The sequence below is a fragment of the Somniosus microcephalus genome, unplaced genomic scaffold, assembly GCF_052327205.1.
Source record: "Somniosus microcephalus isolate GS21.2 unplaced genomic scaffold, FLI_Smic_1.0 unresolved_chr1, whole genome shotgun sequence".
NCBI classification, from domain to species: domain Eukaryota; kingdom Metazoa; phylum Chordata; class Chondrichthyes; order Squaliformes; family Somniosidae; genus Somniosus; species Somniosus microcephalus.
In genome coordinates this window covers 145,174,668-145,193,016 of record NW_028225179.1, presented here as the reverse complement: position 1 = coordinate 145,193,016, position 18,349 = coordinate 145,174,668, and the positions used below count along the sequence as shown (strand labels likewise).

The window sequence follows — 18,349 nt, the reverse complement described above, 5'->3', positions numbered from 1 at the left end:
TGGGCGGAGCTCGCTCCGCTGCGCGCGCGGGGGGGGTCCGCGTACTGGCATTTTAACAACCTGCTGCTGGAGGACGCGCGGTTCCGGGATTCGTTTCGTCGGTTCTGGGTCGACTGGAGAAGGAAGCGGGGCGGCTTCCCCTCCTTGAGGCTATGGTGGGATGTGGGCAAGGCTCACATCCATCTCTTCTGTCAGGAGTACGCGAAGGGGTTGACCAAGAGGCGGGAGGCCCGGGTCGGGTGGTTGGTGAAGGAGGTGCCCGACCTGGAGTCCCGTCTCGGTCACGTCGTCGAGGACCCGGCCCTGCGGAAGGTGTACGAAGAGAAGAAGGGCGCGCTGAAGGACCTGCAGCTCGTCGGGTCCCGAGGCGCGTACGTGAGGTCGCAGATCCAGCTCCTGCGGGACCTGGACCGCGGCTCCCCCTTCTTCTACTCGCTGGTAAAAAGACGGGGGGTCCGTAAGCAGCTCTTGGGACTGCTGGCCGACGACGGATCTCTGGTTTCGGATCTGGAGGGAATCAGCGCGGAGACCCACGCCTACTACGGGGCTCTGTTCTCTCCGGATCCATCCAGCGAGGATGCGCACAGAGTTTTGTGTGTGGACCTGCCAAAGGTCAGCCTGGAGGGCGCCAAAAAATTGGACGCTCCGCTAAGCCTGGCGGAGCTGACCGGCGCCCTCCGCCAGCTCTCTAGGGGAAAGTCCCCGGGGCTGGACAGGCTGACCGTGGAGTTCCACAGGACGTTCTGGTACATCTTGGGGGGCGACTACGCGTGGGTCCTGGGGGAAAGTTTGGCGACTGGGGAGATGCCCCTCTCTTGGCGCAGGGTGGTCATTGTCCTGCTGCCTAAGAAGGGTGATCTCCGCCTCCTTAAGAGCTGGCGCCCAGTCTTCCTCCTCAGCATGGACTATAAAATCTTTGCCAGGGCCATGTTTGCTCGCCTTGGCACCGTGCTGTCCCACATAATCCACCCCGACCAGTCCTACACGGTCCCGGGCCGGACCATCCACGATAACATCCATCTGGTCCGGGACCTGGTCCACCACTCCCAGAGGGCTGGTCTGTCGGTCGCCTTCCTTTCCCTGGATCAGGAGAAGGCATTCGACAGGGTGGATCACGAGTATCTCTTCGGGACTCTGCGCGCATTCGGGTTCGGGATGCATTTCGTTGCCTGGATCCGACTTCTGTACGCCGCCATGGAGTGTCTGATTAAAGTTAACGGGTCCTTGATGGCGCCCCTTCGCTTCGGGATGGGGGTGCGTCAGGGATGCCCCATGTCCGGTCAGTTATACGCCATTTGCGTGGAGCCTTTCCTGCGCCTCTTGTGGAAGAGGTTGACGGGACTGGCTCTGCAAGGGCCAGGCGTGGAGGTTGTCCTCTCGGCTTACACCGATGACGTGCTCCTCACGATCATGGATTCCGCTGACTTGCGGAGGATGCGGGAATGCCAGCAGATTTACTCGGACGCATCCTCCTCCAAGATCAACTGGGAGAAATGTTCCGGACTCCTGGTGGGTCAGTGGCGGGTGAACTCCCTGCTGGAGGAGTTCAGGCCTTTCGCCTGGAGTACCACGCACCTCCTCTATTTGGGAGTCTACCTTAGCCCTGCCGAGGACGCCTGGCCGGCGAACTGGCAAGAGCTGGAGGCCAAAGTCACCGCTCACCTAGGACGCTGGACAGGACTGCTCCGAGTGTTGTCCTACAGGGGTTGAGTGCTGGTCATAAACCAGCTGGTGGCCGCCATGTTGTGGTACCGGTTGGTCACTTTGATCCCTCCCCCTGCATTTGTCGCCAAGATGCAGAAGAAGCTCATTGACTTCTTCTGGGACAAAAGGAAGCATTGGGTCTCTGCCGCAGTTCTGAGTCTCCTGCTTAGGGAGGGTGGTCAGGCGTTGGTGTGCCTTCGCACCCAGGCTGCGACTTTCCGTCTTCAGATGCTACAGTGATACCTGTACGTCGAGAATCCTCCGAGATGGTGTGCGCTGGCGACGTATTTCTTCCGCCAGCTGCACGGCCTCAATTATGACACGTAGCTCCTGTTTGTGAAAGTGAGCTGCAGGCGTGCCGGCCTGCGGGAGCTGCCTGTCTTCTACCAGGAACTACTATGGGTTTGGAACTACGTCGCTTCCAGGCGGAGCTCTCCCCCGTCAGGAGCGGCGGCTCTCCTTCGGGAGCCGCTGCTCAGGAATCCGCACCTCCGTGAATGTGGGTTCGGGCGGCTGGCGGAGGGTGGGGCTGTGGCTGGCAAGGTGACCAGAGTCGGGGACCTGCTCGATGGTGGAGGAGCGGGCTGGATGGCGCCAGAGGAGCTGGCGCGGCGCCTGTCCTGGGCTAACGTCCGGCTCGCAGTTGAAGCCATCGAGTCGGTGAAAGTGGCACTGGGCCCCAACTCCAGTAGGTGTATCGGGGCGGCTCAAGCACGTGGGGCGATCCCGTCCGAGCTTACCCCCATTCGGACGGAATTCCTCATCGGCGCCCAGCCCCGAAACTCCCCTCGGGAACCGGCGCCTCACAACTTGAGCCGTCTCGAGGAAATACCCTCCGTGCCTTTTCATTCCGCGCGGAGGGGTTTCCTGTACGGGCTGCTCCTGCACACTCTCCACTTTGCCATCTTCGTCTGCCGTCCGGACATGCCTTGGTGTGGCGTCTTGCCGACCGGCGGAGGCGGAGGTCCCCAATGGAGGGCTCTCTACGCGGGAGTCCTCCCTTGTTCCATCGGGGACTTGGCCTGGAGGGTGTTGCACGGAGCGGTCCCGTGCAATATGGTTTTAAGTAGGTTCACAGACTCCCAGGCCACCTGCATTTTTTGCGGCCTGGAGGAGTCCGTGTTTCACGTTTATGTCGAGTGTGAGAGGTTGCAGCCCCTCTTTCACTACTTGAAGGGGCTGCTCCTCGATTTTTGGTTGCACTTCGGTCCCACGCTCTTGATCTACGGTCACCCGGTGCGGAGAGGACCTCCTCGTGGGACTGCTCCTGGGCCTGGCCAAGAGAGCCATCAATTGGTCCAGGCAGCGGGCGGTCGAGGGGGTCGTCCAGCCAGATTGCCTGCCTCTCTTCCGCGGCCATGTTCGCGCCCGGGTGGCCCTGGAGATGGAGCACGCGGTGTCCGCCGGTGCGCTTGAGTATTTCCGCGACCGGTGGGTGCCGCGGGGACTGGAGTGCATCATCAACCCGGAAAACCAAATTTTAATTTGATTTGTTAAGTTTTAGTTGAACTTTTGTTCATTTACAGTCCAATTTGGGTTTGTTTTTTTTTGGTCCAAACTAAAAGAGTGCCCTCCTGTTTAGTAAAGTACCTGTTAAACTGTTCTCCTGAAGTCCATGTATTATTGAGGCGCGGACTTTACAACTACTGTTACTCCCAGCCAAAAAGGATTGCTCCCCAAGCTGTGCCCACCTGGTTGCAGCTACCGGGAATCTCCAGCCCCGGGATCCCTGGCCGCCTGCAGTAAAACCTGCAAAACAGGTCAAAGTAGAGACTTCAGGCCTCATTATAATATTTAAATTGCCAACCCACCTCCTGGCAGCGAGTTCGCTGCCCGCCCCCGAGTAAAAGGTGAAAGTGGGCGGGTTGGGGTCGGGTTTTAGATTTTTACAACTTTCACTTCCCCCCACCATCCTCCAACCTACCTGTTTTCCCCTGTGAAAATTCCACCCATGATTTCTGTATCAAATCTCAAAATTTTTAATGTTTTGTCTCATGATTTTTATGAGACGGTGGGGTTGGCATGGCTGTGGGACTCAGGCTATTGCTTAACTAGTTTGTGCAGCATCTATATTAATTTGGAACCTCATTCCGCCCCGCTGTTGATGATGCCATTGCAGGGTTGACTTGGCTGGAATCGTCTGAGTCTTGTCTTAGCCATTGCTGCTGGCTCCGTCTGATATTTTATTGTTCTGTTTCCTGTTTCGTAGCAGTTGTTTTGCATGTTGTGGGACATATTCGGCCAGACTGGGTCGGGGTAGCAGGTTCCCTGAAGGAAATTAGTGAACTAGTCTGTTTTTTGCAACAGTCTGTTAATCACTTATTTTCTGCCCTTTGGGCTGTGGTTTATAATATTGCTGCTCGAAACAGGAACAGAAACTGAAAGTGTTTCACTTCATACTGATCACCGTTTTACTTGGAACGAGATGGAAGGTGATCTCTCCTGTGCTGTGTGCCACGATCTGTATAAAGACCCTGTCTTACTCGACTGTGATCACAACTTCTGCCGATCCTGTATAACCCGGTACTGGGAGAGCGCTGTCACCGCCGCCTGTCCCGTCTGTAGAAAGGAGACTTCCTCCAGGAACCTGAGACCCAGCCGCACCCTCGCCAACATCGTGGAGACATTTGTTAAAAGTGATCAAAGTGATAAAAATCAGCAGGAATGTAGCCGCCACAAGGAGAAAATGAAATTATTTTGTAAAACTGACAAACAACCCATCTGTGTCATTTGTCAGATTTCAAAAAATCATCAAAACCACGAAGTGCTACCACTGGAAGAAGTTTCTGAAGAGTTTAAGGTCAGTAGACACCGTGTAAAATAAAATACAGACACAGGTAACAGAATCCTGAACAGGGAGCGTTCACAGATTCGGGTTTGAGTGTCTCTCAATACTTAAAGCTCTTTAGATAATGCGTTTGTATTTAATTAATTACTCAGTCCTTACACGGACTGCCATTTGTATCGCTGCTGAAGGAACCAGGGACAGGAAGTGAGTTTCACTTTATTCTAAACACCATTTTAATAGTGTAAATTGATCAGCCCTTGGAATGCAGAGTGAAGTCTCTTGTACAGTATGTTATCAGATCGATACCGATCCTGTCTCTGTGACAAGTGATGATCTGTGGAACGTGTCTCCTATTTATATTCCAGATGTGAAGTGTTTAATGTCGACATGAACTTGTTAAACTTCCTCCAAAGCCTCCCGAACAGCGCAAAGTTTCAGCAATCGGGTAAAACAACAGGGACCAGGAAACAGAAGCAGACCAATTACTCTCAGTAATAACAACAGAAAATGCTGGAAAAACTCAGCAGGTCAGGCAACATCCGTGGAGAGAAATTTGAGTTGACGTTTCGGGTTGGACCCTTCTTCAAAACTGGAAAGAAAAGAAACTAGATCGGAGGCAGGGCTGCGATCGGACAAAAGAATAAAAGAAACAAAAGAAGTAAAAGAGATTAGAAGCTAGACGAGATGGTAATAGGCTGGGATTAGGTGTAAAGTGTACTGGCAGGGCAAAAGATAGCCTTCCGGACTCAATATCGAGTTCAACAATTTCAGATCATAAGCTCGGCCCCCATTTCATTTTCTCTTGTAATTGTTCCACTCCTTTCCCCCCCCCCCTTTCCTTTTGTTTCTCTCTCACACCTGGCAGCTATCTTTTGCCCTGCCAGTACACTTTACACCTAATCCCAGCCTATTACCATCTCGTCTAGCTTCTAATCTCTTTTACTTCTTTTGTTTCTTTTATTCTTTTGTCCGATCGCAGCCCTGCCTCCGATCTAGTTTCTTTTCTTTCCAGTTTTGAAGAAGGGTCCAACCCGAAACGTCAACTCAAATTTCTCTCCACGGATGTTGCCTGACCTGCTGAGTTTTTCCAGCATTTTCTGTTGTTATTTCGGATTTCCAACATCTGCAGTATTTTGCTATCCTAATTACTCTCAGTGTTTTCTTAAAGAACAGCAGAGGCAGATTTAACGGGAAAGCACTTGAGAAGTTCAGGGGAAAGGGATAGAGTGGAGGAGAAGTAACGTGAAGTAAAACCCCTGTGTGAATGAGGTGACACAGCACACCACCAGAGACCAGATACAGCAAAGAAAACCCCAGAGAAGTAAAAGGTGAAAACAGGGATAGAGGACAGAAGGAAAATTAAAAGGGAATGATTGGTATTTAAATAAAGTGTAACCTAAAAGGACAACAGAAGAAATAGAACATGGGAAACAGCTGAGAAAATTGGAGCCCATGAGGTTTGGTTATTGTGCAATATTCATAAAGGAGAAAGAGGGATACAATACAAAGGTGAAGAGATATGAAAAGTGTCTGTTAATCAGCAGCTTAAAAAGTATTTCTGACCTTCGAGATGCAGGAACTTACAGGGAGAGAAGGCAAGAGATTTTCTGAGTCTGAGTGGATAGAATTCGATTCAGTAAGTGATAAGGCCAGGATAGGATCATGGTGTGGAGTTGGACTGGGGTGGGCAAATGTAAGAAGTCACACAACACCAGGTTATAGTCCAACAGTTTTATTTGAAATCACAAGCTTTCGGACGAAGGAGCAGCGCTCCGAAAGCTTAGGATAGGATCAGACCTGGAGAGGGAACCTTCAGGGACTGTAACTGGAGACCAGTACAATCAGCAGCAGATTCTCATCATAGAGGGACACGTGCTGAAGGAAGGTAAATATATGAGAATGCTGAATGGATTTAGATTGTTGGAAGAAACCCTGTGAAGATATTCAAGAGATTAAATTAGTGAACAGATAGCAGGTGCTGCCCAATATATTTTTCATTGATTCTTAGGATGTGGGTGTTGCTGTCAAGGCAGCATTTATTGCCCATTCCTATTTGTCTTGAGAAGGTGGTGATGAGCATTGTTGAACCACTATAGTCATATTCCTCTAGTACCTTTGATACAACTGAGTGGCTAGACCTTTTCAAAGGGCAGTTATAAGTCAAACATGTCAGTCACTTATAGATCAGACTGGGTAATTTTTACGACAATCCGACAACTTCGTGGTCTCTTTTACTGGTACCAGTTTTTTAAACTGAATTCAAATTCTCAAACTGCCATGGTGGGATATGAACTCACTTTCTCTGGATTATTAGTCCAGTAACATAACCACTATGGTACCACAGGTAGAAGGTCGCAGAGGAAAGGCAGAGAGGACAGCTGAACAAAGATGTAGTTTGCAGGTCACAGAGAGACTGTAGTCATAGGTGATTGTTCACCCAATAAGGTGGCTGGCCATTCATGTCTTCGGGACAACCCCCACAGGATGGTGAGCTGTCTACCTGGAACTAGAGCAGTATATATTGAAGAAAGTTAGAATGTATAATGATTGGAAAAGGTATAGACTCAGTGGCAGTGCATGTAGGGTTCATTGACGTAGGGAGGAATCTTGTAGGAGTATTTAAAAGTTACATACATGAGGATTGGCTCAAAACTCAAAGGTAGAGGTTTCAAAATAATGTTCTCTATGCTCTCAGTATTTGGAAAAGGAAGGAAGCTTATCAAAAAAGTTGAAGGTGGCACGGCCTATGTATAACAATACTACCTTCAAAAATAACTGGGAACTATCCAAAATGAAAAAGGAATTTTACCCAAGGGATGGCTAGACGTAAACAAGATAGGGACAAAGAGATTTGTGTGGAACATTGAAAATCATTTAAACTAGACAGGGGAAGTGCAGGAGGAAGCAGGATCCCAGATGAGACAAAGTATAGGGTAGAAGGTAGACAAAAGGTGTCGACACAGATATCCAGAGAGACACAGAAACTGCAGACACAGTGGGAGCTGGTCCTCGTGATCTGAAGTCAGAATTGGTAAATGTAATGCATAACTGATTCTCAACTTCAGGTGGTTCCTATAGTGGGCGGCCAATCCCTAACGTCAGTTTTACACCAGACAGCAAGCTGAAAATCTACCTCAGCAACTGCTGAATGTGGGGGGAAAAAGAGGCCCCAGAAACGTCTGAGAGCTCTGAGAATTTTCATTGATTAAACTAAATGGTATTTAACGTTCGGGTGTTTAATTTCACAAAAATGTACAAATTCGTTCTTTGTTCAGGAGGAACTGCGAACCTTACTGAAGCCGGTCCAGGACAAGAAGAAGGAATGCGGAGCTGTAAAAAGTGATTATAAGAAAACATTAACTCACATTAAGGTACATTGATGCTACTTTGTTCTACATTCTGTACACACTTGCAGAATTGTACCATGCAGAATTCTGGACTCCATATTATAAAAAGGATATAGAGGCACAGCAGAAGGTGCAACAAAAGATTTATAAGGGTAATACCAGAATTAAGAGGTTATACCTTTGATGAAAGATTGAACAGGCTTCTTTTCTCTAGCAAAGAGAAGGCTGAGGGGTGACATAATAGGGGTGTTTAAAATGATGAAGGGGTTTGATAGTGTAGATGTAGAGAAGATGCTTCCACTTGTGGGGGAGACCAAAACTAGGGGCCATAAATACAAGACAGTCACTAATAAATCCAATAGGGAATTCAGCAGCTCGATCCTCAGTTAGTGCTTCCTCTTCTGAATAAATTATCATCTGTTATTCTATTATCTATTGGATCTAATCTATAATCTATTAACTAGATTTCACTGCATCAGAGAATGGTTTTCACTATTAAAAAATCATTTATACATCTCAAAAAATTATCTGGTCCCCATTAACTAGATTGGAAATATTTTTTTCTCTAAAATATTCTTATATGAAGGGAACTAGAGAGGTTGCATAATCTTTTAAAAAGCCTCATTTAATTTTTCAATCTCACTATTATTTCCCAAAGGACCAAGGCGTAAAGACAGAGAAACAGATTAAAGCAGAATTTGAAAAACTTCACCAGTTTCTCCGTGAGGAGGAGAGGATTGTGTTGGAAGATCTGAAACTGGAGAAAGAGAAAAACAGTCAGGAGATGAAGGGGAGGATTGAGAAGATAACGGAGGAAATCTCATCGCTTTCAGTCACTGTTGAGGATATTGAACAAGAGCTGAGTGAACAGGACAGCATCAAGTTTTTAACGGTAGCTGTTTATTTTTTTTTCTTTCTTTCGGCCTTTCTTTGACACTATGTTTGAGATCGTGCAGGGTGTGCCATCAAAATCTAGAATATAAAACTCACTAACTAAAATAATACCAATTTGGTTTTCTCTGTCTCATACTAATGGCTGTCTTGAACATGGAAGTTACTAAATCTGGAGCTTGTTTAGTGTAGTGAAGTATATTATTATAATGGGGTAATTTCATCAACTCAAACAATGAGGAAAATCAACTTCATACAGAGTAAGAAACCCCTCAGAATGGTCAGACCATTCTCCCCCGAGAGTGCATTTACACTGCAGCTGCTAGTCAGAGAGCGGTAACGACAGTCCAGGATCGGCCAGGCAGGACCGTGTTCACATTGCTTGGCTCCTGCCTGGCTGGAATGTAATGACTCTGTCCAGGAGAGAGCTCTGCACAGGGTCAACTTGATGCTTGAGCGTAAAACGAACATTGCAGATGTTATAGAAATCGCCCACTTTTAATTCCCATTGAAATCGATGGAAATTAAACCAATGCAATTTCTATAATGAGACACCAACCCACAACACCAGTTTTCTGTCTGGGCAACAAGTTGAATAGCTACACTCTGGAGTTATACTACAACTGGTGAGAATCTCCGTGCTATATTACCTGTTACAGGTGGTGATCATATTCACTGCTGAGTTACATTACCCTTTTGGATCCATGTGTACCTGATACTGCTTCCCACCCTCACACTGTTAGATTGACCGTATGGAAATCTGTAGGATGTATAGATCAGTGGTGTCCAATATATTAGCCACTAGCCACATGTGGAGAACTGGGAATCCAGATGTGGAAAATTGCATTTGATTAGTAAATAGAAAATGAGTAAAATACACCATTGTTGGGTATGTGATCTCAATAGTCATATTCACACAGTGTAAACAAGTGTATTTGTGCATCAGTTGGTAAAATGGTTAGATGAGTGTATGTAAGGCATTTTCTATTAAATTAGAGCATGTAGCTAAAACGGTGTTGCTGTAGTCACACCCATGGCTAGTCAGCAATTTACATAGAATTACATAGAATATACACCACAGGAACAGGCCATTTGGCCCAACGAGTCCCTTGCCAGGCTTCTTACATATTACAGGAAACTTTCTGGTATCCGGCACTGACGGGACCGAGTTGGTGCCGTCCCATCAAAAGTGCCGGAGAAACCAGCGCTAATGTTAAAACATACGGAGCTTTTCAGCTCCGTGTGAATCAACAAACCCTGTTGCTTAGCAACAGCTTCAAAACAGTCGGCCGCAGCTTAATAGCATCTCTGTAGCTAAGCAACAGCTTCAGCTAGACCTTGCAGAGCCTGACTGGGGAAAAAAAAGCAACGAGAAGTAAAAAAAACATATAGGAAACGGCTCCTGAATTTTGCCGGTAGATAGAGCTTTCCGGACATTTAACCTCCGGTTAAACGAAAGTTTCCTGTAGGTTAGCAAGGAGTCCTGTACACATTATAGGAATTCCATTCTCTTATCCCCTTTACCTACCAGTGGCAGCTTAGATAAGGACTTGGCTTAAGGACAGAAAACAGCGAGTTGTGGTAAATGGCTGTTTTTCAGACTGGAGGATGGTAAACAGTGGTGTTCCCCAAGGGTCAGTGCTGGGGCCACTGCTTTTTTTGATACATATAAATGACTTGGATATTGGAATACAGAGTAGAATTTCTAAATTTGCCGATGACACCAAACTTGGGAGTGTGGCAAACAGTGATGATCATACCAATCGACTGCAACAGGACATAGAAAGGCTAACAGAATGGGCAGACAAGTGGCAGATGGAATTTAATATATTGAGGTGTGAGGTGATGCATTTTGGCAGAAGGAACAGGGAGAGACAATATACACTTAATGGCACAGTTTTAAAGAGTGTGCAAGGACAAAGGGACTTGGGAGTTAATGTGCATAGGTCCCTGAAGGTGGCGGGACATATTGAGAGAGTGGTTAACAAAGCACATGGGATCTTGGGCTTCATAAATAGAGGTATTGAATACAAAAGTAGAAGAAGTTATGCTGAACCTTTATAAAGTGCTGGTTAGGCCACAACTGGAGTATTGCGTCCAGTTCTGGTCACCATACTTCAGGAAGGATTTGAAGGCCCTTGAGAGGGTGCAGAGGAGATTTACCAGAATGGTTCCGGGGTTGGGGGATCTTAGCTACAAGGACAGGTTGGAGAATCTGGTTTTGTTTTCATTAGAGCAAAGGAGGTTGAGGGGTGATTTGATAGAGGTGTACAAGATTATGAGGGGTTTGGATAGGCTAGACGGGGAAAGGCTGTCCCCACTAGTTGATGGTACAAGGACTGGGGGGCACAGATTTAAGGTTTCGGGCAAGAGATACAGAGGGGACGTGAGGAAAAACTTTTTCACACAGCGAGTGGTGATGACCTGGAATTCATTGCTGATAGAAGTGGTGGAAGTGGACACACTCAATGTTTTCAAGGGGAGACTGGATAGGCTCTTGAGGGGAATAAACTTGCAGGGCTACGGGGATAGAGCGGGGGAATGGGACTGACTGGATTGCTCTACAGAGCCAGCACGGACTCAATGGGCCGAGTGGCCTCCTTCTGTGCCGTTAACACTCTATGACCTCTTTTGGCAAATTAATTTTGGGGTAGTTGAAATCCTTGATGATTATTATTCTATGTTTTTTACTCATTTCCCTCATTTGTTTGCATATTTCTTCCACTACATCCTTTCCACCATTAGGTGGTATGTGGACTACCCTCATTAGTGTAATTGATCTTTTAATATCTTTTATCTCTATCCACATGGAATTCTATTTTTGTCTTGCTGATAGCTGCATCACTTTTTTTTACTGCCATTATGTTATCTCTAATAAGTACAGCTACACTACCTCCCCTTTTCCCCTCTTTATCTTTTCTTAATATGTTATACTGTACCCTGTAATTCCCTGCCCTAATTTTTCTGTAGCCATGTCTCAGTAATCCCTACTATATCTGGTTCCCCACAACGTATTATTGCCTCCAGCTCCCCTGTTTTATTACGGACACTGTGCATTGCTGTACAGGCAGTTTAACTCATTTTCATTAACAATCCCTCTCACTTTATTTTAAACCATCGTTTTACACCCCTGTTCTATAACTCTATTTATTCCCTGGCCGTTTATGTCCTCCCTTAGTTTAGTCTGTCCTATACTCTCATTTCCTGTTGTGTTTATATAAGGCTTGTTTCATTTCTTGTAGATCATTCACCCCCATCTTACTAGTTTAAAGCTGATGCCACCTTCCTATTTACCCTTTCCGCTGGACACTGGTCCCTAGCTGGTTGAGGTGGAGCCCGCCCCATCGGTACAGCTCCTTCCTGTCCCAGTACTGGTGCCAGTGCGCCATGAAAAGGCACCCCTCTTTCCCACACCAGCCCTTTAACCACGTGTTAACTCTTCATCGGTCTGTCTCTATCCCAATTTACAAGTGGCTTGCACAATAATCCAGAGAATTCTATTGGATACACCGATGCATTTATCTCCAACACGCATGCAAATTACAACATGAAAACATTAAAGTGACTCTCTTTAAATTCTAAGAATTTGAGACTCTTCCGGATTTTACAATTGGATTGTAGCTCTGTGACTTGTGTTGTGCAGTCAGATTGAGTCAGTTGTAATGTTGTGGAGTAACTCACAGTACAGTGAGGACAGGAAGAGGCAGTCCAATAACTTTCCATATTTAGAATGTACTTTTCTGTGGAATCCAGGCTGTTACTTTCTTTTTGTGATAAAATGTTCTCTAAACTGAAACAGTAATAATTGTTCTTGTTCCACAGAAATTTCCGGAAACTGAGAAAAGGTATAATTTACACCCTTGATTTAAGTCACTTTTTCTATTTCTAACATATTTCGCGCCCACCCTGGAATGATCCAACACTGACCTTTATCTCCTGTTCCAGAGCGAAGCAAACTCTCCCAGAGCCGCAGAAGGTTTACCCTTTAATAAATGTGGGGAAGTACATTGGGTCACTGCAGTACAGAGTGTGGAGAAAGATGCTGACGGTGATTAATACAGGTGGGTGTGAGCTTCCTGACACCAGCTATTAAACAGCTCTCTCTATTAGTAGTAGAAGGGTCTTGTCTTTTTATAATAAACTAGCTGGAGTACCCGGCGGTGCCGAGGGAACTCAAGAACGCTGTGCCATGTTTATAAAACTGTTTATAAAGCTGTTGGGATTGAAGAACTCTTCGTAAGCACCCAGGAGTGATATAACATTATTCACAATGTTTCAGTGTATGAGTTGAATAGGGAAATAAAAGATACTATCTCAGTCATTTAGAGGTCAGTTTAGAAATCAACAGTGAACATTTATGCCAATAATAATGTAGAACAATAGAACATTTTACAATATGGTGGAGTTACAACCAAAGACTGAGTGAATACTCATTCTGGTAAAGGTTTGCAAACCCAATGGGTTTGGTATTGTACAGAGTGATTTTATAATCAATAAAAATGTATTCAACATTACACTGTTAAATCTGTTATCTTGTAGTAGGTATGCAGCCTCTCAGATCTTGTAGAGTGCTGTTGAGTTCTTCAAGTGCCCTCTTGTGGGTCTTTGTACACTCATCCCACACAATGATTTAGACTTTGGAAGCAGCTCAGCAGTTGCTGTGGTAATGTTACACACTGGGTGTTGTTGTCTATTCAGATCCAGAGGGAGAGGAAAGGTTGAGTGGGCAGTGCGACCTCCTTGGAGAAGAGTTGCAGCGATTCCTGATGAGGCAACAGCCAGTGCAATGAATCCCTTAGAGCGAAGGATAGCCACAAAGAGATGTCGTAGCCTTTTGGGGGAGTAAGACAGAGCAGCTTCTGTCATCGTTGGATGCCAACGAATGTGATCCTGAAGGAGTTCTCTGCTGCTGCAAGCTTTTACAAAGGAGGCACAGAGATGGCCAGTGAGAGTTTTGAGGTAATTAAATGATGTTGGGCCAGCAACCTCATGGAGGAGTAGATGAAGGTGAGAGCACTCTGCGTTATTGGAGAGCCCGTTGATAGACAACATTTTCTGTTTTTCCTGACGGTGTTAAAATGAACAGATTCCTGGACATGCCATGTACAACTGGCCATGTGAAAAACAGGGCGTGAGTAAGTTGATGCCAGCAGCCTTCAAAGTCTGCCCCTGGGCCTTGTTGATTGACATAGCAAAAGAAATTCTCAGAGGGAACTGTTGCCTTCTGAATTGAAAGTGCAAGTCAGTCGGTATCATAGGAATTCGAGGAATGAGAACATCCTCCCCTCTGGCACAGCCTGAGATGATGGTAGCCTCAATGAGATTTGGCATGAGCTATTTGACTGCCAGTCTGGTTCCATTGCACAACTTTGGTGGAGATATGTTTCTTAGGAGCATGATGGGGGTGCCTTCCTTCAGTACCAGTTTGTGAGGAGGCGTTCCTGAAGGCTGCAATGAGTTGAGGAACTCAGTGGGGTAGTGTACCGCATCAGCACTGTCACAAACAGTATCAACACTTTTGTAAATGTGCTCTTGGCCAGGGAGTTTTTGAAGAAGGAGCATGTTTATGTGTTTGACAATATCATTCCTGGGTGCAAGTATTGACCGTTCACACAGCCAGTTGTGATCTTTGAAGTGATTGAGGAGGTCTGGATACACCTGTGGGATCAACTCATCAACTGTTTTTACTTGACTGCCAAAGTCTGGAGGAATTGTGATTTGTCCACTGCTGTCAGTGGGGAACTTTCCTTCTCCCAATTGTAGTAAAAGTCACGCAAAGGATTCTGACATCTCATCACCATGCATATGAACACGCATGTTTGTCGTCAAATGGACTGTTTGCACATGTGGCCACAGGTGGAATGCCTTGAGACATGCATTGAGTTCATCCGCTGCTGTTCCTCTGGGGACAACTGGCAGGATTTGGCGGAAATCACCTGCCAGCAACAGGGTGATGCCACCCATCAGCATATCGTTGCCTCTCAGATCTTGAAGAGCTCTGTTGACTGCTTCAAGTGCCCTCTTGTGGGCCATTGTACACTCATCCCACACAATCAATCGAGACTTTTAAAGCATCTCAGCAACACCAGTTCCTTTCCTGGTTGTTCTTGTCTTGTCAGATCCAGAGGGAGAGCAAAGGTTGAGTGGGCAGTGCGACCTCCTGGCAGAAGAGTTGCAGAGATTCCTGATGAGGCAACAGCCAGTGCAATGAATCACTTAGAGCAAACCGTGGCCAGCAAAAGATTGATCAGGAATGTCTTTCCTGTTCCACCAGGGGCATCGAGGAAGATAATGCCAGCAGTGTTGTTTTCCACCATATCGAGAACCAACCTGTAAGTCTGTTTCTGGTCTGGAAGCAATTTAGGCTCAGTGACTGTGACAAAGGAGTTCAGTTCCTCAACATTGTAGGTGGTTTCTCTGAGGACCTCTCTGCTGAGACCCGGAGAATCATTCCTGTTGGGAGATGGAAGGTTCAACTGAGTCAGAGACTTGCCAGCCAATGCCAAAGTCTTGTCCTCCAAAATGATCAATGCCTGATTGTACATCGCATCAGTGAAGTTGAGTGCCATTGTGGGGTTGGCTCTGCCGAGTCGGCGTAAGATGTCTTCTGTGAGGCTGTCTTTGTGATCTTCCCACAATTGCATCGGGTTGGAAGGTCTGCAGAGGGCAATTATAATGGCAAAGTGTTTTCGTAGCCGATTGGGGGAGTAAGACAGTTCAGCTTCTGTCATCGTTGCATGCCAATGACTGTCACCCTCAATGAGTCCTCTCCTGTGCCAAGCTTCTTGAAAAGACTCACAGAGATTGCCAGTGACAGTCTTGAGGTCATTAAATGATGTGGGGCCAGCAATCTCATGGAGGAGTAGACGAAGGTGAAAGCACTCTGTGTTGTTTGGATGGACCATGTAGACTCTGCCAAGTGCATCTGATGAGTACACCCCTGTATGACCAGGAACTTCCTTCTGACCTGCTCCAGGGCGCCGAGCCCACCATGTCTTGTTTGGCTGCCAGGTGTAGTACTTGGGCACCTGATGATACAGAAGTGTCTTGGCAAAGTCATTCATTTGGCACAACTCAAAGAATGCTGTAAGTTTTGTCTTTGGAGGTTCCTCGGCACGTTGGCTGGCATTTGCAGGTCGGAATAAAACCCTTTGTCCATTTTCCAAGTGAACATCCAATTTAGTGACAGTGGGATAACGGTTGTGGATGTCAAATCCAAAAGTTCGCCAGGCTGCCTCATTGCTGCAGATGTAACGGCCCATCAGATGTGTGGTGATCTCATCATTTTGATTCTGCTGTCCAGCCGCTTGAAGATCAAAGACAGCTTGGTCACTGCCCTTATGGAGGTACTTGCACACATATTTGATAGACTTAACTGAGTGGCAGTACTCCACATTGATGTGACATTTGAAGAGCCTGGATAGGAGTGGACAGTAAGGAACAATCCAATGGTTGTCAACTGCAAAAGTCTGTCTTTGCTGTGTTGTCTGAGTTGACGGACCAGGTTGACTTGAGTGGCTAGATTTTTTAGTTCGCATTCTTATCTCAGTGCTGAAACCTCCACTCTCTTTGCCCCTTCTCCTGTACAAAGGATAGCCATCATCCCCATGCTGAGTTTCTTCACGGAGTGGCTTTGGGTACCCTTTTGTACATGCATTGTTTTTCATGCAGGGAGAAAAAGGGTTGTGTCGCCCACAAGGACCATGAATCATATTTTTTACAACAACATCAAAGAGGATTGGATCCTGGTCCTTATCGGGTAGCTCTGCAGAGATGAAGGAATCAAGTTGATTGGGGCGAATCTTTGCCTGAAGCCAGAGTAACAGATGAACATGAGGAAGTCCTCTCTCCTGCCACTCAATGTTGTACATGTAGCAATTGTGTGCACCAAAAAGTTTGCCCACAGTCAGCAGTTTGAGCAGTTTTTTAACTTTGAGGTTGAAGACCCGTGCTATGAGCTCATGCCTTTCAGTACCAGCTTTGGGTGGGAACTCCTGCCATTGGGGATTGCAAGTCATGGTGATGAAGGGGTCAGGTCTGCCATAGTTTCTGACATAGGTCATGGCATCTTGCGTGTGCTCATGCATGTACCTAGGACCTCCAACGAAGGTGGATGGTAGGATGACCAGTTGACCAATGTCCTCAGTTTGGCATCATTGGCCACAGCATCTCGTAAGTGTATATAGTCTGTGACTCTCAAATGATTTTGGTTATGCCGGAACCAATTAAGCCGCTCTCCTTCTATTTTTGCATACATGTCAGTGAGGAACTGGTGGAGAAGTCGTCCACACTGAAGCAGGTGGTTTAAAGCAGTTTGTCGTTCCATCAGCCTGTATGAATAGAATTCCATGGCAGAAACCATCTTTTGCCTTTGGGCTGTAGGTGGCACACCAGTTTCCGGGCCAACATGTGGGATCTTGTTATAGGCATCGTATCCATCTTCCCCATGGCAAAACAAAAGCGGGTATTGCAGAGGATCATATGACCTGTGAAGTTCAGAAATTCTTTTGAGTGGACCACCTCTCATATGCAAGACAATGTCCCATTGGTCAAATTATTGGCCCACAATGACAATGGCTACCTCATTGGTGATCGGAGCATTGAAGCGTCGCTCATGTTCACCTGCAGGAGTCTTGTCAGCTTTGATGACAACTTTGAGGTCTTCATTTGTTGTTGTTTTGATGGCTGTTTTTAAACTCTATGGCCTAGAAATTCAGTGCCCTTAGCGCCGATTTTGCGGCGCTAGAGGGCCTAGCGCTGCAATTGGCGCCGGTGCCTAAATTGCCTGGGGCCCTTCCGCCGCGGTAGACCGGTAGCGCTGCGCCGGCACCGATGACGTCATCGGTGTGCGCAGCGTCCCGGTTGCCATGGTAACCCGCCCGAACTGGGAAATTGACTTGCGGCCGCCTCGCCCGTGGCAGCCGCAAGCAACGTTCTGGCAGAGGTGCCTTGCACAAGTTTGCGCCGGCGCATTAAAGGCCCCGCGGCGGCCGGCCGCTTTCCCGCCGCCCGCCTGGCCGCAGCTCCCTCCCCAGACTTCCCCCCCCCCCCACCGGAACAGAAGCAAGCCCGGCACTTGTCCGAGGTGCCGGGCTCATTTTTAATAAGATTATCGCGGGCCGCGGCCGGGTGCAGGCAGGTCCTCCTTAAGGGAAGGAGGAGGCCTGCACTTCCCGAACCTGCCGCACCGCAGCGGGCGCCGCAGCGCCGGAATAGCGCCGAAATTCAGCGCATAGCGCCAGTTTTCAGGCGCTAACAGCTTTCAGCAGCGCCGGCAGCCGTTTGGGCGCAGAAGTAGTGAATTTTTGGCCCGACCAGCGCGACTTAGCTCCGGCACTAACTTCCGGCGCTAAAGCCGTTGCTACGCCAAAACCCAATTTCTAGGCCTTTATATATGGGTTTTGGTGATGAAGCATGCGCTGTAACTCAAGCAAAGTTTCAAGCTTGATTTGGTGTTGTTGTGCGGGGAGAACAGCAGCTTCCCTGCGGCGATTCGCTTGCTCTTCGTCATCACCCAAAAAGTAGATTTGCAGAAACTGAGGTCTTTCGTTTGGTAGAGGAAGTAGTGAGCCAGCTGTATGGTACACCTGTCCATGAACTTTAAAAGTTGGCCAAAATC

The 18,349-nt window shown here is 47.2% G+C and overlaps 1 protein-coding gene across 2 annotated transcripts in view; it reads left to right on the top strand.

Moving 5' to 3' along the window:
* Window positions 1-3,993: 3,993 nt before the first annotated feature.
* The window catches only part of LOC147096193 (zinc-binding protein A33-like), a 32,897-nt gene continuing 18,541 nt past the window's right edge, over window positions 3,994-18,349 (top strand). For both annotated transcript variants that reach the window (XM_085975063.1, XM_085975062.1), the window contains exons 1-5: window positions 3,994-4,504; window positions 7,768-7,863; window positions 8,498-8,731; window positions 12,553-12,575; window positions 12,676-12,791. In XM_085975063.1, coding sequence (XP_085831189.1) covers window positions 4,130-4,504; window positions 7,768-7,863; window positions 8,498-8,731; window positions 12,553-12,575; window positions 12,676-12,791 — 844 coding nt within the window. In that variant the 5' untranslated portion in view covers window positions 3,994-4,129. The remainder of the gene's footprint in view (window positions 4,505-7,767; window positions 7,864-8,497; window positions 8,732-12,552; window positions 12,576-12,675; window positions 12,792-18,349) is intronic.